The sequence below is a fragment of the Nelusetta ayraudi genome, unplaced genomic scaffold (genome assembly GCF_046127955.1).
Source record: "Nelusetta ayraudi isolate G7.1 ecotype Tasmania unplaced genomic scaffold, CSIRO-AGI_Nayr_v1 ptg000089l, whole genome shotgun sequence".
Classification (NCBI taxonomy): Eukaryota; Metazoa; Chordata; class Actinopteri; order Tetraodontiformes; family Monacanthidae; genus Nelusetta; species Nelusetta ayraudi.
The window spans coordinates 1,090,001-1,111,618 of record NW_027466139.1 but is presented as its reverse complement, the minus strand read 5'-3'; the positions used below and the strand labels follow the sequence as shown (position 1 = coordinate 1,111,618).

At 49.3% G+C, this 21,618-nt stretch overlaps 3 protein-coding genes across 7 annotated transcripts in view; 2 read left to right on the top strand and 1 right to left on the bottom strand.

Moving 5' to 3' along the window:
• The first annotated feature begins 6 nt into the window (after positions 1-6).
• On the top strand, positions 7-9,278 carry ppp4r3b (protein phosphatase 4, regulatory subunit 3B). Of its 2 annotated transcripts, none has more exons than XM_076046231.1 (16): positions 7-490; positions 1,067-1,122; positions 1,410-1,508; positions 1,678-2,301; positions 2,621-2,698; positions 2,908-3,024; positions 3,150-3,266; positions 3,359-3,490; positions 3,731-3,827; positions 3,924-3,965; positions 4,138-4,296; positions 5,502-5,671; positions 5,800-5,939; positions 6,470-6,621; positions 6,711-6,844; positions 7,506-9,278. In XM_076046231.1, the coding sequence occupies exons 1-16, from the start codon at positions 349-351 to the stop codon at positions 7,614-7,616; spliced, it is 2,370 nt and encodes a 789-aa protein (XP_075902346.1). In that variant the 5' UTR covers positions 7-348; the 3' UTR covers positions 7,617-9,278. The 2 variants fall into 2 exon arrangements, with proteins under 2 accessions (XP_075902346.1, XP_075902347.1); XM_076046232.1 differs by having other exon boundaries at positions 9-490; positions 6,714-6,844.
• A 2,194-nt stretch (positions 9,279-11,472) lies between these two features.
• Positions 11,473-20,345, bottom strand: cfap36 (cilia and flagella associated protein 36). 4 transcript variants are annotated; one of them, XM_076046233.1, is made up of 12 exons: positions 19,926-20,345; positions 19,283-19,347; positions 19,053-19,154; positions 17,735-17,849; positions 17,484-17,571; positions 15,853-16,027; positions 14,984-15,100; positions 14,143-14,224; positions 13,892-14,055; positions 13,616-13,801; positions 12,799-12,909; positions 11,473-11,996 (listed from the first exon to the last, which is right to left on the bottom strand). In XM_076046233.1, exons 1-12 carry the CDS (start codon positions 20,029-20,031, stop codon positions 11,913-11,915), a joined length of 1,395 nt encoding a protein of 464 aa, XP_075902348.1. In that variant the 5' UTR covers positions 20,032-20,345; the 3' UTR covers positions 11,473-11,912. The 4 variants fall into 4 exon arrangements, with proteins under 4 accessions (XP_075902348.1, XP_075902350.1, XP_075902351.1 ...); XM_076046235.1 differs by lacking the exon at positions 12,799-12,909 and having other exon boundaries at positions 19,926-20,343; XM_076046236.1 differs by lacking the exon at positions 14,984-15,100 and having other exon boundaries at positions 19,926-20,343.
• A 302-nt stretch (positions 20,346-20,647) lies between these two features.
• dync2li1 (dynein, cytoplasmic 2, light intermediate chain 1) overlaps positions 20,648-21,618 on the top strand; it is a 7,421-nt gene continuing 6,450 nt past the window's right edge. The window contains exons 1-3 of the mRNA XM_076046295.1: positions 20,648-21,011; positions 21,110-21,257; positions 21,350-21,384. Coding sequence (XP_075902410.1) covers positions 20,998-21,011; positions 21,110-21,257; positions 21,350-21,384 — 197 coding nt within the window. The 5' untranslated portion in view covers positions 20,648-20,997. The remainder of the gene's footprint in view (positions 21,012-21,109; positions 21,258-21,349; positions 21,385-21,618) is intronic.

Genomic DNA, 21,618 nt, shown 5'->3' with positions numbered 1-21,618 from the left:
AAGAAGAAAAAGAACACAAGATCGAATTACAAGATGGCGCTCTGTGGACGTTAGCAAGGAGGCCTTGAGAGTTGCCGTGTTGTCTGGGTTTTTTTTTTTTTTTTTTTTTTTTTTTTTAAACTTTCCAACACTGTCTTTTAAGTTGCTTCTGTCCGCGAACGCACCATGTTTACCAAATAACTACTTTCATATCCCGGTGCCACCTCCAGTCTTGTCCATACGCGCATGTTTCGTAACATGCCGGTGGAAGCGCAGTTAACAGGTAGCGGGTAGGAAAACATCAAACGTCGTGAGGCTATAGCAGCTCGTTAGCCGCCTGCTAGCCTGCTAGCTCCGACTCGGCGAACAATGTCGGACACTCGGCGGCGAGTTAAAGTTTACACGCTGAACGAAGATCGGCAGTGGGACGACCGGGGCACCGGCCACGTCTCGTCCATATTCGTTGAACGACTGAAGGGCATCTCGTTGTTAGTTCGGGCCGAGTCAGACGGTAAGTTCCCACTTAGCTTAGCCGTACTGACGCACTAGTGGCTAGCAGTAGCATACCATTGCTTCTTTGGACAATGTTCCTCTGTTAAAAGTAGTGTTTACTTAAGTCGTCCCGAATCTCCTGTTCTGTTCAGTGCTATCGATTGTCAATATCTCATGATCCGATAGTCTCGTTTTCCCCTTTACTCGCTCTAAGTTCTACTAGCTCTACTAGCTCGCTGCGGCTAACTAGCCTGTTGGTCTGTCTTGACCGCACAACCGTGGAGGGCCTTCAAAGTCTAGTTTGTTCCAAACATGATGACTGTGTGCTTGTTATTGTATTGAAGTGATCAGTCAGATGTGTAAAATTCCAACTCTAAATGTGAATAATAGTATAATTTACTCTCGTTAGACCAGCGCTCCCAGAAAACAATGTGCATATTGCTTCCACCTTGTGTCATTTACCCCCAGCACGCGTTTTACATTTTCTGACATTATGAACTCGCAGCCAGACGGATGCAAAGCCCTACGCGTGTAATCTTCAAGAAATGTGCAACACTATAAATAATAACAATAATGTTAATTCCGTGTGTCCTAGGATCTCTACTTCTGGAGTCAAAGATCAGCCCCAACACTGCATATCAGAAACAACAGGTAAGAATCTTCCAAGCCTTGATACTTTAAAAACCTCTGTAGAATTAGAAAGCAGTTCTGATTAAACTAAGACTGTTAAGGAGGATTTGGAATTGTTTAAACACAGCCTTCCCTGTTGCAAATACAGCATGTCTTGTAATCTAGAAAATTACATCATTGGGTATGGCCGTAAAGAATAGAAGAGAAAGTTGCACATAGCGGGACTTTCAGAGGGGTTTTCTCCTCTTCTTCCAGACAATGAAATGAGTATTTTCCACAGTTTAAAGTTGCTCTCTGTATCCTCCCAGGACACGCTGATTGTCTGGTCTGAAGCTGATAATTTTGACCTTGCCCTGAGTTTCCAGGAAAAGGCTGGCTGCGATGAGATTTGGGAGAAGATTTGCCAGGTAACGTAGGCCTCATTGTTGAAGCGCTGTATATTTTTAATAAAGTAATCGGCTTACTGGGGAGATTGAGATGTGGTAACATTAAAATTACCGAACCTCACAAAGCAAAGGTTTGTAATAGCCAGCGGTTGCTGCGACAGTCATTAACGATGCCTTTCTAACTGTTTAGGTGCAAGGGAAAGATCCTGCCTTGGACATCACCCATGACCCCATCGACGAGTCCGAAGAGGAGCGATTTGAGGAGATCCCGGAGACCAGCCACCTGGTGGAGCTCCCTCCGTGTGAACTCAGCCGACTCGAGGAGATTGCCGACCTGGTCACCTCTGTTCTGTCGTCGCCTATTAGGAGGGAAAAACTGGCTCTGGCTCTGGTGAGCGAGGGCTACATCAAGAAACTCCTGGGCCTCTTTAGAGTATGCGAGGACCTGGACAACAGGGAAGGCCTGCACCATCTCTATGAGATCGTTCGAGGCGTGTTGTTCCTCAACAAGGCGGCCCTCTTTGAGGTGATGTTCTCAGACGACTGTATCATGGATGTAGTGGGCTGCTTGGAGTACGACCCGGCGCTAGTTCAGCCCAAGCGGCACCGGGAGTTCCTCACAAAGACGGCCAAGTTTAAGGAGGTCATCCCCATTACGGACTCTGAGCTGCGGCAAAAAATCCATCAGACCTACCGGGTGCAGTACATCCAGGACATCATCCTGCCCACGCCATCGGTGTTCGAGGAGAACTTCCTGTCCACACTCACGTCGTTCATTTTCTTCAACAAGGTCGAAATCGTCAGTATGTTGCAGGTAAAGGCATCGGGCTTCACCAGAGTCTCTGTTTTATTCCATTAAGGTGCTTTTAGTAGTTTCCCTGTCTCCAGACCAGATTCAGTTCATCATGTCACACATCAGTACAAATCTACTTTGTAGTTGCTGTGCTCGACGCTTTAGGGGTGGGAGACAATACAGAGAATTATCAGTTGTGAATAAACTTAAGAATTTTCAGATTAAACATTTAATAAGGGCTGAACGTGACTGTTTTTTTTCTATCCTTATTTAATCACATTTTGTTTTCCTTCTGCTTGTTTTTTTTTTGTTTTTTTTGTAACTTTATTGGCTGGACCAGGACGATGAAAAATTCCTCACGGAGGTCTTTGCACAGCTCACAGATGAAGCCACCGACGACAGTAAAAGGAGAGAGCTGGTAAGTAATGCATAAAGCAAATCCTTGGTGTTTATAATATATGTATATATTGTGATGTATATGTAGTGGTGTAATGGAGGTGCATAGAAATACAATGATTCAAAGAGTCGTTCTTTGTTTCACCAACTTCTCTGTTTGTTCATGGATCTTATGATTCAAACTTTGCACAGAGACACGTTCAGTAATATTTTGTCCTATTTCTTCCTCAGGTGAACTTCGTCAAGGAATTTTGTGCATTCTCACAAACGTTGCAGCCACAAAACAGGGACGCCTTCTTCAAAACCCTGGCCAACCTCGGCATCCTGCCTGCTCTCGAGATCGTCATGGTGCGTTCTGACCCCTGTTTGAGTTTAAACGCAGCGGTTTTTAATTTCACTTTATGTTCATGCAGTCGTTGACCAGCTGGAAATTGTTTGTCTTAAACCCTCTGGTGCCTCTGTGTCTTGTCCAGGGCATGGACGACTTGCAGGTGAGAGCGGCAGCGACTGACATCTTCTCCTATCTGGTGGAATTCAGCCCCTCCATGGTCCGAGAGTTTGTCATGCAGGAACCACAGCAGACGGATGATGTAAGTCTGGCGAGGCCTCTCCTGTGTTGGACCTGCCTGCTTTCACGTTGCCGTTGGACCTAAATGTCGTCTCCTCCCCCCCCCTTCTCCAGGATGTCTTGCTGATCAACGTGGTCATCAAGCAGATGATTTGTGACTCTGACCCCGAGTTGGGAGGCGCCGTCCAGCTGATGGGGCTGCTCAGGACGCTCATCGACCCAGAGAACATGCTGGCGTCGACTAATGTAAGCACGGCCGTCCGTCAGGGAAAACATTCGGCTTTAACAACCAGAATGAATGCTCGATGCTTCACGAGGCGAAGAAGGTTTTAACTTCAAAGTTTCTTTTTATCTAAGAGCTGAGTTCTCTCGCACTAAAAGTTCTCTTTGCAAATCGAGGAACACTGACACGTCGGATCTCTCTCTCTCTCTCTCTCTCTCTCTCTCTCTCTCTCTCTCTCTCTCTCTCATTATTCTTTCCTCCAGAAAACTGAGAAGACAGAATTTCTGAGTTTCTTCTACAAGTACTGCATGCATGTCCTGACGGCCCCTCTGTTGGCAGCACATGACAGAAATTCAAAAGGTGGGCTGACAGTGGAATCCAGTGTTTCTGCTGATGGGTTCTATCAGATAATGGAGTGTTCACCAACCATTCTTTTTGTTTTCTTTTTTTTCTCAGATCTGCAGGAGGGATCAACCAAGATCAACCCAGTCTGTCCAGGTAAAGTCCAGTCCAGTCACAATGGTCTGTTACCTGCTTATTCTTGGGGCAGACGATGGAATTATTTCAGACTTGGTTTAAGTTTGTGCGCTCGCTGTCTTGGTGGCTGAGCCGTTGTGCGATTGCGAACTCGTTCAGACCCTGAAGAAGCTTTGCCTTCGTCCTCCTGCAGACAACTTCCAGACGGCGCAGCTGCTGGCGCTGATCCTGGAGCTGTTGACCTTCTGCGTGGAGCACCACACGTACCACATCAAGACCTACATCATGAACAAAGACCTGCTCAGAAGAGTGCTCGTGCTCATGAACTCCAAACACACCTTCCTGGCTCTTTGTAAGTCACCGCACCGCACGCCTGAACTGAGTCACGCACAGTGGCCAACCCACCGCTCGCTCCGCTAGTGTGTTGTCAGGTGTGAGACCGCCAGGATGTCTGTTCTGTTCAGTGTGTCAAATTCTGAAGGAGTGACAGCATGGTTCCTATTGAGGGCATTTTCACGCAGGCTTCCTTTGAAAATGCTGGTTCAAGATAGCAGATAACTGGGAGCAAACCTGTTCTGTGTGTACTTTTTGACGACCGGCGGCTCCTTGTTCCAGCCAAAACTTTGTTCATTTTTATTGCATAGTCATAAACTTTATAGTTTTTATGCTTTTATATAGATGTTTAAGGTAAATTCTACATTGAAATCCTACCGTTACCGTGGTCCGAAAACCGTGAAGGATGCCGAATCGTGGGAAAAGTGTACCGCCGCATCCTTGATTGTAGTGACTCGGGTTCACCGAGTAAACCCAAGTCACCGAGGCGCCGTTACCGGGAGCTGTAGTTGACGCATCGTCTGTGGCGGCTCCATAAAAAGAATCCAAACGTCCGTGCATTTTAACAAATATTTATTGCACACTCTTAATCCACTGCCTCTTCCACACAGTGTACACACACACTTATGCACTAATAACGAGGTGTAAATCAACAGAAAACAGCCTCAGAGTTGCCACTAATAGCGGTCAAAAAACGTCCTGCTTCTCCCACCTGTAACCCGATGACCTGTCGGGTTAAATAGATTCACCTGGCTTGACACAAGCGCCATCTACTGTCACAGTTAACCAATTTCACAATGACACACACGCACATACACAGAAACGGCTCTAACGCTCATTCTAATCTATATGAGAACCAATCTATGGGTAGGAAAACCACATGACTTATTGCACTGCGAGAATACACTGGTATTAATGTATTTATGGTCAGGATGTTCAGCTTCTTAAAGCAAGTCAAACTTTACACACTGGACCTTTTAATATACATGAAGCACACAGCAGTTTGTACAGGTACATTAGTAAGTCAGTCCAGTCTTGGCTAAATACTCTTTCTCTCTCTCTCTCTCTCTTTCTCTCTTTCTCTTTCTCTCTCTTTCTCTTTCTCCCTCTCTGTCTCTCTCTTTCTCTTTCTCCCTCTCTGTCTCTCTCTTTCTCTTTCTCTCTCTCTGTCTCTCTCTTTCTCTTTCTCTCTCTCTCTCTCGCCCGCCCCCCCTCTCTCTCCAGGTGCTTTGCGTTTCATGCGCAGGATCATCGGCCTGAAGGACGAGTACTACAACCGCTACATCATCAAAGGGAACCTGTTTGAGCCCGTCATCAACGCCCTGCTGGACAACGGCACCAGATACAACCTCCTCAACTCGGCCATCATCGAGCTCTTCGAGTTCATCAAAGTGGTGCGTGGACAGACAGACAGACAGACGGACGGACGGGACGGACGGACGACCTCGAGCGAGACGTCGGGCAGCATTACAGTCTGTGTCTTGGCGACTGAGAGTCATTTCTTTGCCGTTTCCGTCACCAGGAGGACATCAAGTTGCTCATCGCTCACATCGTGGACAACTTCTACGAAGCACTTGAATCCATCGAGTACGTCCAGACCTTCAAGGGGCTGAAGGGCCGATACGAGCAGGAGAAGGACAGACAGAGTCAGAGACTCAGCAGGTCGGTGGGTCCGAGCAGCGAGCACCCAACTGGTGGCTCGCGGAGCCGTTTTGATTGGGTCGCGCCTTCTTTGGGCAAACAAATTTTTATTTATTTATTTATTTTTATCTTTACAACTTTATACACTGCAGACAGACACTGAAGACATCAAATATATGAGCAAGATATGTGTCATTATGCAGCAAAGAAAAACACCTTCAATAACCTTATGTAAGGCGGCTGTCTTAAGGAATTTAAATATCAAAACGTTTTTGAGTTATTTGACACATGCGTGTTCATGCGTAGTTTTGATGCCTTCAGTGAGAAACTGCAATGTCAATAGTCATGAGAATGAAAGAAAAGACTATTGAAAAATTATTGAAATTTTGGTTTTTTTGGAATAAATTTGAGTCCCGTTGAGTAAACTGAGGCGCAGCTTTGTCTTAAGGACGTAGAAGTCGTCTGCTGAGACTCCGCCAGTTCAGCGGTGTTCCAGGTTCGGCTCCTCGCTGCCGTCGCTCTTCGTCACCGCCTCCCGCCTCCTCCCGCAGGTACCGGCGAGACGCCAGGTCGATAGACGAGGACGAGGAGCTGTGGTTCAACGACGACGACGACGACGACGACGACGCCGACGCCGTGGAGAAGAGCCAGATCGACGACGACTTCGCGGACAGCTACGGCAAGTACATGGAAGCCAAAAAAGGTAAAACGTGCCTGCGGGGGCGGAGCCTGACACCACGATGTTTCCTTCAGGCTGCGTCGACTCGTCTGACTCTCTCCGCTTTGTGTCAGCAGGGGCGGCCAACGGCGCCACCAACAGCGTCAAGGCGGCCGCCATCCCGCCGGCCTCGCCTGCCGCCACCGCCAACAGCAGCTCGGCGTTGGCCGTCAAGACCGTCACTCTGCCTGCAACACCCGTCATGAAGGTCAGTCGCACACACAGCTGAAGTAGAAGCTGATCTGTTAGCTTGACGAGCCAACCTGTCTGCCAGCAGCAGCAGACGCATTATCACGATGTAGAGCAGGGAGAGAGGGGCTCCAAAGTCTGGCCCGTGGGCCAAATGTGGTCTTTCAACTCATTTTAAGCGGTCTGTAGCTTGTTTCAGCTATTGGCTAATCCGACAAGTTAACGTTGCAGTACTTCAGTTCACCTCATGATGGCAGCACTTTCACATTTTGTGGTTTGCACTCCTGCAAAGCTGGACATGATGTTGGGAGCAGGCTGGCAGCAGTAACAGAGGAGTTGCAGGGAAGCAGCAGCAGGATCAGTTAGCAGCGGTGCTAAAAGCCAAACGCACAACCGTCACAGGAGGGGAATCTAAGACTGTTTCCTGAAGATGGAGCGCAGCATTCACCCTGAGCAGATGCAGGAGTAAAACAATGTTTGTCTCAGTCACCACGCTGCTGCTGCTGCTGCTGCTGCTGCTGCTGCTGCTGCTGCGAGGACTGAAGAGCGATCAGGTGACGAGGAGACGAGTTGGTTCCTATCAACCACATGCAGCTGTTTCCTCCTGTCGCTGGTGCTCAGTGTGTTGACTGCTTGTCCAACTACCTCATCCTCTTCCTCCTCTTCCTCCTCCTCCTCAGACGGCCCGGGTGGGGCTGGTGGATTATCCAGACGACGAGGACGAGGACGATGAAGACGAGGAGGAGGAGGAGGAGCAGACTCCCAGGAAGAGGGCCCGCCTCAGCTCCTAAGACCCTCCACCCTCCCTCTGATTGGTCGCCGTGGACAGACCCCTCCCTCCCACCCCCCGTCAGCTGCTTGACGTGGACTCCGTGGAGACAGCGGAGGCTCGACTCCTCTTCTCTCTCCTCTTCTCCTGCTGGTGGAGGGAGACGCTGAGCTCCTCTCCAACACAAGTCTCTCTCTCTCTCTCTCTCTCTCTCTCTCTCTCTCCCTCTCCCTCTCTTTTTGTTGCGCTCTCTTTTTACCTTCTGCGGGAGACTCACAGTTCCGCCGTCTTCCCTTTCGAGGAGAAACCCCTTTTCTGAAAGTCATACCTCCTCCCCCTCCTCCTCCACCTCCTCAACCTCCTCTTTGATAGAACTTTTGCTTTCTCACATCTGACCTCCCTCCCCCGGCCGGAGGAGCTGCAGTGGCGTGGCGGTGGGCGGGAGGGGTTTGTGGGGGCTGGGGAGGGGGGGTGCAGTGCCAATCGTGGTTCCTGTCTCTGCTCTGTTGCTATAGCAACGGCAGCCTGGAGGCTGCGGGACGAGAGCAACGTCCTCGTCGACCCTGCGTCCCTGTAGTCCAGTTTGAACCCCCCCCACCCCCCCACCCGGAGGTCAGAGGTCAACCAGCCAGCCAGCCAGCCAGCCAGCCAGCATATGTACTGTTCACCCAGGCCAGTCAGGCTAGCAGGACTAGCCCTCGTAGATCATAGTAAGCTTGACTGGCTGAAGGCAGCGCGTGCTCTCCAACACCCCCCCTCCACACCCTGCCCCGCCCACCCCCCTCCTCCTCCTTCCACCGCAGAACCGGGGGGGGCGGGGATTAGAAAACTGAAAATGTTTTGTGGAGACGTGCAGGGGGAGGCGACGCACGGCAACACGAGAAGATCAGCGGCTCAGAGCAGCAGGACCCTGCAGACTGACACTGGCAGGGGGCGACAACACACACACACACACACACACACACACACACACACACACACACACAGCAACAAACACAAAAACACCGGACTGCTGCAAACTGCTGCGACCCACAACTTTGTTAAGAAATACTGTACAGAATTTTTCTTTATTTTGCCGGCGCTGATTCTCAAGAGCGCAGCCAAAATAAGTCCCGCCCACCCAGCCAGCGACTGAGCGAGCAGTGCGTTTCTGTTGTTGTCACACAAACAGGTTGGGGGGGTGGGGAGGATGGGGTCACTGTTTCACTCTTTTGAGTCCAGTCCATTTGAGTCATTGTAAAAAATTCAGAGAAATTGCAAAATGCTGGTTTTAAAAAAAAGATAATTACAGTGCAGTAAAGAAGTTTTTTTTTTGCAGCCAACATTTTGAGGATGTCTGGAGTTTTGTATTTTAGTGGATGGGGGGGTTTGGAACCCCCATGTAGATGCACATGTAGCCCCCCCCCCCTTTTTTTTTAATTTTTATTACATTTTGTTTTGTTTTTTGTCCTAACCGGGTGCCCGTACCTGAGCTGTCGGTGTGTGCAGACTGCTCCAAGCTGTTGGCCATCTCATCTGTTGAAGTGTAACACTGCCAGCTGGTGAAACCTCAAGAGTCATTATTACCAAACACGCCGCTAATTCAACTGGGCTATGAAGGCTTTTTTTTTAAAAAAAAAAAAAAAAAAGAACAAGTCTGAGGAGCTTTAATCTGAAGGTCCAGATTTTCAGATTTTTTTTTTTTTTTCTTGAAATGTAGGTTAAATACTTCTATTTCATCCACAGTTGTTATGAATTCTGATTGGACTGGGTCTGGATCCGACTCCTCGGGAAACTAAAAGATAATTTGATTTGCCACCGTCAAGAAGAAGAGCCGCAGCAGCAGCAGCAGCAGCAGCAGCAGCAGCAGTGTTGGGGTGAACCTGTTCTGAGCCAACGTCGGGTTTTTACATCCTCAGGTTGACAACGCTTCGCCCGTCGTATCTTCTCTCCACGACTCGCCACAAAGCACAACAACAGAGAAGGAAGTCAAATGTCAACACAATTTGCCATATCAAGACGTAGTGCAGCCTTGGAGATGTTGCGGCTGGTCGACTGTGCAGGAGAATGAATGAACGAGTGAGAATGTTGTGATCACGAGCAGCCAATCAGTAGCCGACTGTCTCCTCCTCCTCCTCCTCGGCGTCACCCTCCTGCAAATGACTGTTTTTGTTTTTATTTTATTTTTTAATCGAATTGTTCCAAGTGCATTTACTACCACTATCCATTCTTAACATTGTAATGAGTTTATTTGATAAGTTTTGAAATTAAATGTGACCCTGACGATGAACTTGTGAATACGCCTTCCTTTTTAGTTTCCACATTTTCTCAGTAAGCACCGACGATTTGAAATCTTAAAATCACAATAACTTTTACTGCTGCGGATGTGCAAACTGACATTTTCTGTTTTTTTTTTTTTTTTAATTAATTGCTTTATTGCATTATTCACAAGAAAAGAAAAGCTGCTGCTTGGGGAAATGTGTTCAAAACGCACCAAAAAAACACCATTCTTCTCTTCTTTTTTATAAAATTTGATTTATTAAACAGCATATGTGAAGTACTTGATTCTTTGTAGAAAGCAACAAACTGGTTCCTTTCTTTTTAATAAAGGTGTTACTGTCCACAGCGCCCCCTGTGCTGGATGAGCTGCTACAGTGTTATTAGCTATGGGAACATGCAACCTGCTGGGTCCCCGGCGGGAGGTCTCTTCCCACGGAGGAGACCGGGGTAACCACGCCCCAAACTCATTTGATTGGTCCCTGCAAAGTCTCTCACTTCTACCTTGAGTGCGCCACCTGTGGTGGCTGAAGGATAATCGTGTTGACTGTCTGCACCATAGGTTCACTTGGAACAATATGAAGCGTGTGTGCGGAACATAAAGCCCAACTCCAGAGCCGTTTCTTCACTCTGGTTCTGAAACTCCAGCGCTGTTATTCACGTCCGCATTGTCTTCAAAGTGTTCCCTTGCGCAGTCTTGTCATACTAATATTAATATCAGCCTCAGTTTCAAGAAATGCTGTGATTTACAGACATTTCCTCTTTCCTGTTTACGAGATAAGGTGGCTAAAAAAAAAAGAATTGTGTTTCCGTACTGCTTTGTTAATCCTTTGTACTTTTTTCCTAGCCGCTCGCAGCGTTGACAATTCTAAACGATGTACCTTAAACGACCACTAGGGGATTCGTTTTCCCTCAGTGACCGATGGTGGTGCATTGTAGCGCACTCGATGGGAAATCCGCGCGATGAGCCAAAAGTAGAAACGAGTCGTTGCGGGGACCAATCAGAAGAGTTTGGGGCGTGGCTATCCCAACTCTCCCAGGGAAGGAAATCTCAGGCCCCCCCCTGCAGGAACGCTGCTAACACCAGTGGGAACAGAAGAGCGTTACGCTTGTGCTATCTAAGGTCACATGATCGCCGTCTCCCTGCGAGACGCTGACCTGAGTGTCCAAACTCATTTCTGTAGCTCACCGCTTGCTGCGTATTATTACACTGAGCATTAAAATGAAATCCCGGTGGATTTTGCGCTATAATCAAAGTGGACGCTGCAAAACCAAAGTTTGGATTTCTGCGATATCTGATCGGCAACGCCGTGAGGTTTTTGCACACAGACGCACATTTTAGAGAAGCCAAGTCGTGCAGAATCCACCACAACTCACCAATGCTCTCCGCTGAACTGCCCTGAAATGGGACGAGCCCATCACTTGCTTCTGTGATGTCACAAAGGGCACCGGTTGCTCTCCCTGCTCCCTCTGTGAGACCACCAGTTTTTTTTATTTGTCGCCTTCCACAAGTCTGGAAGGTTCCAAGAGCATAGATTTAGCAGGAAAGTGTTTTGTGGGAAGGCTGTAAACAGCGGGCTAAATGTCCTCTGTAGAATGTTTCCCAATGCAAGGCTACTAAAGAACATGAAAATATGACCTTTATTGGACCTTAAATATCCAGCGCTGTATTTTTGCCTGTGACTCAGATGCTCAGTGTGTGTGTGTGTGAGAGTGTTTGTGTAGTAGACGTAGTGCACAAAACGACAACCAGGAAGTGCTTTGGATAATGGCCGTGCCCAGCGATGATCACTCGTCCTGACCAGGCTTTTTTTTTTGTTTTGTTTTTTTTTGTTTTAGTGTCGACGCTCCTTTTTTCCCCCCATCTGGAGTCAAAAAACAGTGAGAAAGGAAGACCTGGTACTCTTTCCCTCCGTCTCCTCTGGAAAGAAGCACCGCCGTGGCCCAGCGGGCGGCTCGGCCAGGTGGCGGCACGGAGGCCCACGGAGCACAGATCAGTGGGAAATACTGGAGCTGGAAGAAGAGGTGTGGGGGCGGGTGGGGGGAGGGGGGAGGGGCGGAGCTACTTTCTAATCACTTCCTCTTTGAGCTTGTCGGCCAGATGTTTTCTCTTCTGGAGCTTCTTCCTCTCTTCGGCAGACGCCTCCTGGTGCAGAGCGAGCAGAGCGTTGAGGAGGGTTAGTAAGCAGACCAAAAGAAAGAACGCCAAAGGAAGCTAACGATGGGTGGATGACCAGCCTACAGTTTGGATACATCCAGCTGATTTAAATGGTTTTTCTTTCATTTTCATGACATACTGACGTTGCAGACTGTCACTCAAGGCATCAAAACTGTGAATGAACACCTATGGAATCTGTATTCAACAAAAAGGTGTAAAATAACTTCAACGTTTCGTATTTTAGATGATCTAGAATGGCCGCCCTTCATATGAAATATAGCTAACATACCATATTCAGGTTTTTAATTTTTATTTTGCCACATTAATCCTCGTATCCTGGTCATACATTTGATGTCTTCAGTGTGGATCTACAGTGTAGAAAGTAGTCAAGATAAAGAAGAAACAGGTGTGTCCAAACTGTTGACTGCTGGTGTGGATAGATAGATAGATAGATAGATAGATAGATAGATAGATCCCAAATTGGGAAACTACACTGTTGCTCACTAAAAAAAACAGTACAAAAGCTAAACTATACAGTGTATAGTTTGTACAAAATGGATCAAAACTGCAAGAAAACCAAAGCAGATGGAGGTAAATTGGGCCCAGAAGGTCAGCGAGACTGGAGCAGGAAGACAAGCAGTCAGGGAGGAAGCAGAGCAGGAGGCTGAAGACTGAAGTGTGAAGACGCTACAGACGGTGAAGCTACACAGCGAGCTAACACCAGGGCGGGGTGGCGGGGGGCGGGGGGTGCAGCGTGTTCTCATCAGAGCCGGGGCAGCTGATGGATCACCTTCTGTTTGGAGGAGTTAGTGGAGTGTTGTGCCGGACGAGGAGGAGGAGGAGGAGGAGGTGGAGAAGAAGGAGTGCAGGCCCCGTTTGTATGGGACTGGCTGAGCAGCTCCTGACAGAACCAGAGCAGCAGTTCAGGAGGAGGAGAAGAACAGAAAAAGCACAGGTCAAAGGTCCCACAGTGCCCCCCCCGGTGCTTTCTCATCGCTGTCACTCTGCTGTGTGCACACTTCTGGAAACCAGTCTTTAGTGATGTCACAAAGGGCACTGAAACCATTGCACAGGCACTGGGAACCCCCCCCCCCCCCCACCCAGGCTATCCCATTGGCTCTGCTCCCTCAGACCACCTTGTTTAGTATTAGTCAGGGATAAAGGAAGATAAAACTGTACAAGGTTGTAGAGGGCTGCAAACAGAGGGCTAAATGCGCTGTTTTCTGGAGAGAAAAAAAAAAGGTACGGAATTGTGTTTTTTTTAAAGACTATTTCTTGAGAGGTTGCTCCACTGAATTCTGGGATGAGAAGCAGTTGGAATCTGGGAGCTTTGAGGAAAATCTTAGAAAGAAAAGGTAGCAGAGCATTTCTATCATAGAAATGCTGTAATAGAAATCATGACCTCACATAAAACACAAGTTTTACATCATTGGTGTGAAATGAGACGAGGAAAAGTAAAACTCTGCGAGGAAGTCGGGGCCTCTTCCAGTCATCCAGCTGACCTCTGACCTCTCCACACACACACACACACACACACACACACACACACACACACACACACACACACACACACACACACACACACACACACACAGGGCAGTAGTTACCGGTGTGGTGGTGTTAGCGGTGGTGTTAGCGGTGGTGTTAGCGGTGGGTGGAGCCTCCTCCGCCGCCGCTCCGCCGCCGTCTTTGGACTTCTGCTGCTCCTTCTTGAGCGCGTGCAGCTTGTCCCGCTGCTGCCGCAGGTACGCTGCCCTCTGCTGGAGCTCCTCCTGCTGGGAGGCCGACAGCTCCTGCAGCAGGGGGAGGGGGAGGAGGTGGAGGAGGAGGTGGAGTCAAGCGGTGTGCCGGTGGCGTCCAGGACGCAGCTGACGGCGACTCACTGTGAAGGGCTTGGAGAATCCCGCCTCCCTGTGCGCCTCCTCCAGCCAGGCCTCGCCTGCACCCGCTCGGCTTACGGTCGGGTCAGTCGGGTCGGCTGGTTTCAGCGCCGGAGGAGCCCTGACGGCCGGGAGGCCCCGCGGGTCCACGCCGTTACTGCCACAGTCTGCACACAGCAGCCAAACAGCTGAGAGTTCTGGCTGGAGGCCGATGGGAGGGAGGAGGGAGCCGGGTGGAGGGTCAGAGGCTCTACCTGGAGGAGCTTTGGAGGCGGAGCTTCTCTTGGCCACGCCCTTCTGCTCTCCGCCTGCAGGGGCCGCCGTGGTGCCGGCCACCTGAAAGACAGGACAGATAGATAGATATAGACAGATAGATAGATACAGTAGACAGACAGACAGACAGACAGACAGACAGATACAGTAGACAGACAGACAGACAGACAGATAGATGGATACAGTAGACAGACAGACAGACAGACAGACAGATGGATACAGTAGACAGACAGACAGACAGACAGACAGACAGATACAGTAGACAGACAGACAGATTGATACAGTAGACAGACGGACAGACAGACAGACAGACAGACAGATGGATACAGTAGACAGACAGACAGACAGACAGATAGATACAGTAGACAGACAGACAGACAGACAGATACAGTAGACAGACAGACAGACAGACAGACAGACAGACAGACACAGTAGACAGACAGACAGACAGATACAGCAGACAGACAGACAGATAGATACAGTAGACAGACAGACAGACAGACAGACAGACAGACACTGTAGGTCTACTGGAAGGGAAGCGAACACTACAGCACGGTGGAACTTCCTAACTGCTCCTCCACTGACGCTACATGATTCATCTTAAATCATCTAATTGAACTGAAAGTGAGCTCAGGGTCACTTCCTGTTTGCTGCGAGGATGCGTTCACACCAACTTCAACTGCAAAAGTCCCTGATGTGAATCTGACGCATGCCCAGTTGCACAGTCGACATATGAAGCTGGCATGAACACATCCTGGTACCGGGCAGCAAACTGCAGGTCGCAGCTACTGAGCGACTCGTCTATGTGCTGTGACAAGATACCGGCTTGGGATCAGCAGCAGTGTTTCCGTTCACTAGTTGTGTGTTGTGGCCTTTAGAGCTGCCGCTGCTGCTGCCGCTGCCGCTGCCGCTGCTGCCGCCGTGTCCCTTGGTTTTGGCCTTGGCATTGAAACAAAACAGCATTTTGAAGACAGCGTTACGTCAAGAGACGGCCGGGGCTCCGAAGGAAGTGACGTCAACATCGTCTGATAGCAGCTGCAGCTTCCAGCCTGCAGTTAAAGCTCCGGTGTGTCAACAGCGCGTGTGGTATTCAGGGCCGCCGGTCAGGCTGCTTTCCGTAAAATAATGGCACAACGAGATGGCAGCTGACTGGGAGCAAGACCCTGATTGCTCTGTGTATGTCCTTGTATAGAGGAAGAGCAAATGACTTTTATTGTACTGCGAGTATTTCTGCAATTCAACTCAAAAGGTGAAGTTGACATATTATATAAAGGAATAATATGCAAATCAATATTATAATAATTGCAGCTTAAAAAAAACCCTCAAATTTTATAATAATGTTCTGAGTTTGTGGCTTTGTGGTTTTAATCAGCTGAAAATCTGAATCAGCAAAGTGACAACAAGGAACTGCTTGAGACGTCAGTTTGCGTGGAACGGCTCAATAACATTTGTTGCTTTCATCTTTTATGTTAAATTGCCAAAATAAAACAACTTTGACTGGATATTCTCATTTTTCGGGTGGTACCCGATACATCTTTATTAATGCATTCACGGGCAGAATATTAAGCTTTTACCAATACAAAAATCATAAATCGAGCCAGACTTTACGCACTGGACCTGTAACACTGTGAAGCTGCAGGGGTTCCAAGAGTGTGGTGGCTCCGCCCAGCGGGTTCAGCCCTCCGGCTCACCTGGGCAGCGTCCCCCCGTGGGGTCGAAGCCGAAGTCGCGTTCCGGTTCTGGCCGCCGCCACTTTCCACCGCCGGCTGCTGCTCGCGGCGACTGGCGGCCGCCGAGCTGGAGGCGGCGTCCTCTTCCAGCAGCAGCCTCCTGGACATCTCCTCGTCGTACTCCTCCTTCGACTTCCTGTCGGCGGAAGAAGCCAAATGTGAACGCGAGCGCACTTTATTTGTGTAGAACTTCACAGCATCCTGAACCAAAGTGCTTTGCAGCACATCGTAAATAAAAGCAGTAAATGAAAGCAATTTAAACCAATAAGAAAATCAGCAGGGAATTTCCACAGGGAGCTCAGTGACCCCCAGCGCTTTAGTGTTGACCCGGGCACTGCCAGCACCAGTTGGTTGGTTGACCTCAGAGCTCTGCCTGTCATCACGGACGGTTCAAAGCTCATATAAATAAAACAATTTTTATTCAAATTTTTTCACCCCCCCCCCCCTCGCAATCGTAAAATGTTGCACATTTCTGCCGTAATAATCACTGCGAGTGGGCGCGCGAGGGTGGTGTTGTTGCAGCTCAGGCGCGATGAGGACGGGCAGAGGGCGGAGAGGGCGGGCGGGAGGGCGGAGAGGGCGGACGGGCTGACCTCCTGCCGCCGGTGGGACGCATGAATGAGGGCGGAGGATAAGACGGTGCCAGCAGCAGGAGTTTCCTGGCTGCGCCGTGCCATAGGTCAGCGGGGATCACTGGGCCAACACACACACACACACACACACACACACACACACACACACACACACACACACACACACACACACACACACACACACACACACACACACACAGATCCTTTAACTTGATTTATCCAACAGCTCAATTTGCCTTAGCGGAGACTTCCGCCAAGCATTGAGCCTCATACGCCCATTATGTCAGTGTAAAAGTACGGCGCGTACTGATGTGCAGAGAGGGACAGGGGCTTGGTGTTCACGCCGGGCACCCGCCGCTCCAATTGATAGAACACTTTATTATTAATTCAGCTGTTCCTTATTTAGCGCAGCAGCAACTGGAGGTCAAAAGAATCACTGCACATTGGAATCAGCAGGCCCCTGCAGTTCACTGCATGGTGGGTTAAACAACATTTAAACATGCATCACACACACACACACACACACACACACACACACACACACACACACACACACACACACGCACACACGCACACACGCACACACGCACACACGCACACAGGCACACAGGCACACACGCACACAGGCACAGGCACAGGCACGCATTAGGACTGAGTGTGCCGTGATTAAAAGGGGCCGCCCTGCAGGACAGGTGGGATTGTGTGGGAACAGTGTTTTTCTCAGTTGCTTGTTTAGTGTCAATCCCTCCAACCTAAATTAGCTGGATCCTAAGGAGCTTAGCCGCGGTCTCATTCGTCTCAGTGTGTTCCACTTGATCGGGCTGCCAGCGGCAAAATCCCATTAGAGGCGAAGGGGCAGCGGCTTCAGGAGACCTTGGCACATGCGGCCGACGTGGCCCGGCGGCCGACGAGCTCCGCTCGATGGTCTTTGTGGCGCAGCCATTCAAATCACAAGCCACAACAAAACAAAACAAAAACAACAACGCACAAGCGTCTTACTTTAGGACCTCCTGCAGGATTTTCATCTCCTGCTCCTGCAGCGTCGTCAGCACGTCCTCGCCGTCGGTCAGACAGTCTGGGAGAGCTCCTGAACTCACACACACACACACACACACACGCACACACGCACACACACACACACACACACTCATGAGCAGGCATATGATTGGATTTTGTCGCGTCATTGAATGCATCCGGAGCTTTCTGTGGGTTGCAGGCAGCAGATGTGTGCGGTGACGCAGCCTCCCTACCGTTCCTCTCTTTGATGACTCGGAGGGCCTGGAGCTGCAGCTCCATGTTCTTCTGCACCATCAGGGAGCGAAACATCTGGAAGTCATCGGTGGCGAGGACTGGCTGGAACACTGACTGTGAGAGAGGGTACAATACAGACACACACACATGAGCGAGGTCATTGAGAGGTTCCAGCCTGGTGGAGTTAGAAATAAGAAGCCTGTCAGTGTTCGATGTCTCAGGAAGGCAGTTTTAACGGATGCACGGAAGCTGAGAATCACGACACAGACGTCCTTCCTGCCAGGCGCGACAAATTCACGAGGCTCAAATCAAATCTTTTGCCCCCGCGCTACTTTCAATGCACTGGCGAACAAATTCCTAAACCTCAACTCTGGGCCCGTCTGTCAGAGAGGCAGCGAGGAGACCGGCCGGGTGCTGGATGCCACACGTCCTCCGCAGCTAATCTCTGTTTTGGGAGAATGCGGGCAGCTCATTAATGATTTATCTCAGAGGTAATTAATGAGATCCAAATCGCCAGAGGATTGCAATGAAGGCGCGCACTGTTTTAATGCAGCCAAGGCTGCAACTGGAGGTGAATTGTTTAACCTGTCAGGAATAAAGATGGGATTAGATAACTTTTAAGTCTGTAGTTGGTACGGCCTTTACTCCATTAATAGAAGACAATAAACATCTGTAGCAGATCATGTTAACCCACTGGGAACCGCCAAGCAGTTCTTCTTGCTTCGCCGTTCTCAGTGGCTTCTTTTAACTGTTCTGCTACTTGTCTCCAATGGCACTTGGCTGAGGTCAATCTTCCAGGCTTTTCAGCCAGAATGAGTGCACAAAGCGTTATAATGAATCCAAGCTATGGTGCACTCCTACAAAACATTGCTCTACCTCACATTGTCTGCCATGCAGTCCAGTGGGGGAAACGATTGGTAAAATAACTACCAGCTTAAAAGTTCCAGGTGATGAACAAGCTCGCAAACCTGTCCCTCAGAACTGTGCACTGCAGCGGTGATGCTGCCTGGTCGGCGCAGCAAACACCAACCTCAGACTGACTTGTCGTCAGTGTTGGTGTTGCATTAGAGAGATCTTCAATCAATTTGGGTTCGGATTATTCCGCTAACAGGATCTCGAGCCAGCCAATTTATTTGAAGACACTCATGAGCCTTTAAAGGTAAACAAACGCTGGACTTGTGACCATTAAAGATGCTGCCAAAAGTTGAAAATAACCAAGTTGTGAGGGCAACGCCAGCCTTGATCGCCCCTCAGATTACCCCCCCGCAGACAAACGAGGTGTGACGCACCCTGCTGGGGATGGGCGGCTTAACATACCTGCAGCGTTTTGGACTTGGCAAAAGGGGACGTGCAGGCCTCCAGAAACTGCTGCTCATTGATGCCAACCTCCTGCATGTAATTATCTAACAGCTTCTCCACCTACGAAGGCAAAGCAGCTTAGTTAACCCGGGCCGATGAGTGTGCAATCCAAAAACCCAGTGATGAGTAATGTTGATGAGGCACCGAGTAGGACACTGCTGGCGAGCAAAGCAAATATCTGCACTCACCAGCTTCTTGTACTGCACGTGGATGTCTGTGTACGACAGCTTGTTCTCATCTTCGTCATCAAAGACTGAAAAAAGAAAAAAGAGAAAAAAAAAGCAGGACAGGGCTCAAATAAACTTTTCTTTCTTCCTTTTCTTATTTTATTTACAGTATTTGTGTTTTTATGCTCGAATAAAGAATTCAATTCAAAACTTTCTTAAACAACATTTGTAGGAACATGGTAATAACGTCACCCGTGTCAACGGTATAACGTCACAGTAACATTGTCAAAGCACTTCAATTGTGAACATTTTGTACCACGCGTAGAGTTGTTATGTAACGTAAATCACCATTTCTTGCTGCCATTAAGTTTTAATGCAAGGCAGCTAACGTTAGCCTCACGTTTGTAAACGTTACAGTTGTGATGGCGTGCGACGAATTCCAAATCAAGCCCCGCAAACACACACCCGACAATGACGGACGCTTCTGTCGTGAGATTTCACATGTGTATGAAGCGTGTCATCACCGTCACAGATGGTAAACACACGCTCACACAAACGTAGCATAGCTTAGCCAGCGCGCTAACCGAGGTTACTGCAGCATCGCGTGCGATCTGTTTGCCTCTTGCGTTTTTTTTTTTTTTTGTTGTTGTTTTTTTTTTTTTACCTGTGCATTTATTTTCTATGAAGTCCGTGACAGGTATGACCCACTCGGGGCTCCCCAGGTAGCCGACGATGCTCTCCAAAACCCACTCGGAGTCATCCTCAGCCATGATGGCTGCTACCCGAGCGGCGTTGGAACAGCAGCAGCAGCGGCGGCAGCGGCAGCGGCAACAGCAACAACAGCAACAGCAGTGACGCTCCTCGGCTCGGCGTGTCCTGCTGCCTCTCTTACATAACCTCCAGGACCAAACGATGCCACAGACATCTGCTGCTTTATGGCCCCGTCATAAAGAGTCCGGCATGGCGCGTCGCGGTGCCGTGCCGTGCCGTGCGGGTCCTCGCCTCGTCTCGCCTCGACGGGACGGACGCTCGGTCTGTTAAAGACGACAGACAGCAGCAGCAGCAGCAGCGGCGGCAGCGAGAGCAGCTCGGCAGTGACGCCTAATCGGCTGCCCAGGCAACCGTGACGTCATGTTTAAAGGGAGGGGGAGCGGAAGAGACATTGGAATGGTCATTTCGTTGTAATTCATGCAATATTTTTTTTGTATTTCCATTTCAAGAGAATTGTAAACATGGCAACATACAAGTATTATGTCACGTGTTTGGTTACACTGTACCGTGATTTTAGATCGATATTTTGTGGGAATCCCTGATTGTCAGTCCAATATTCCTCTACAGCGTGGACTGATGATTAGGAATTCCCCCCCAAAAAACTTTACTCTGAAATAAGGAATATCAAACAGAAAAGTCTCAATTTTTGAAGGAGCTTTATTTGGACATGGCACATCAGAATTTTCTGAATTTGAGCGAGGGCCTTCCTCTCGCGCGGACAGCGGGGATAATCAATGATAATCAATATAAAACATCCTTCAGCCACCAAAGTTGGCGCACTCGACGTAGAAGGGAGACACTTTGCAGCGACCAACCCATGGACCAACCAAAGTAACTTCGGGGCGTGGTATAAATAAAATCTCGCTACCCGGGCGCTGTCTTATTACGTCATCAAAAAGCGCTGTCACCCAGGCAACGCATCGGGCTTCTTCGCCTCATTCTCGTCGTTTGAACCGTCCAGCGCAATGCCGCACATCAGGTGAGGCGACGCTGGAACTTATTTCCACCCCAGTTTCCAAACATTGTTCCAGGAAGGAAAGTTTATATTTTTGAATGGCTCTTCCCCCCCCCGACCAGCTCCGCCTCGCTGTGGGAGCTGGCGGCGGCCGACGTCCACCAGCGGAAGACGGAGGCCGAGGAGGAGGCCGAGGAGGGCGGCGGTGGTGGAGGAGGAGGGGATCCGGTGGCCGAGAGGAGCGTCTTTCTGATGGGGAGCAAGGCAGGGGTGAGTGGGGAGCACCGGTGCATAGCAGCGCAGTCACTGTTTGCCTCTCTGCTAGCTCGCTGCTTTAAGGCCACCGTCGCTTCCTCTTTCAGGGTAAAACATCAATACTGCTCAAGTGCCTCGACAGGTGAGTGACTTGTTGCCGGCGACCCCGCTCATGTCGTACAGAATTAAAATCACTTTTTTTTTCAAAAATGCTGAAAAGAGGCTAACATGTATGGACATGTATAGGCTGGTTCAGGGGTGTTCAAACATTTTGACTGGTGGGGCCACAAGGGGATTTTTTTTTTTTTTTGGGGGGCCGGGGGGGAAATGGGGGAAAATATATATCAAGGGATGTGTAGAGAACATTTTGCTTTAA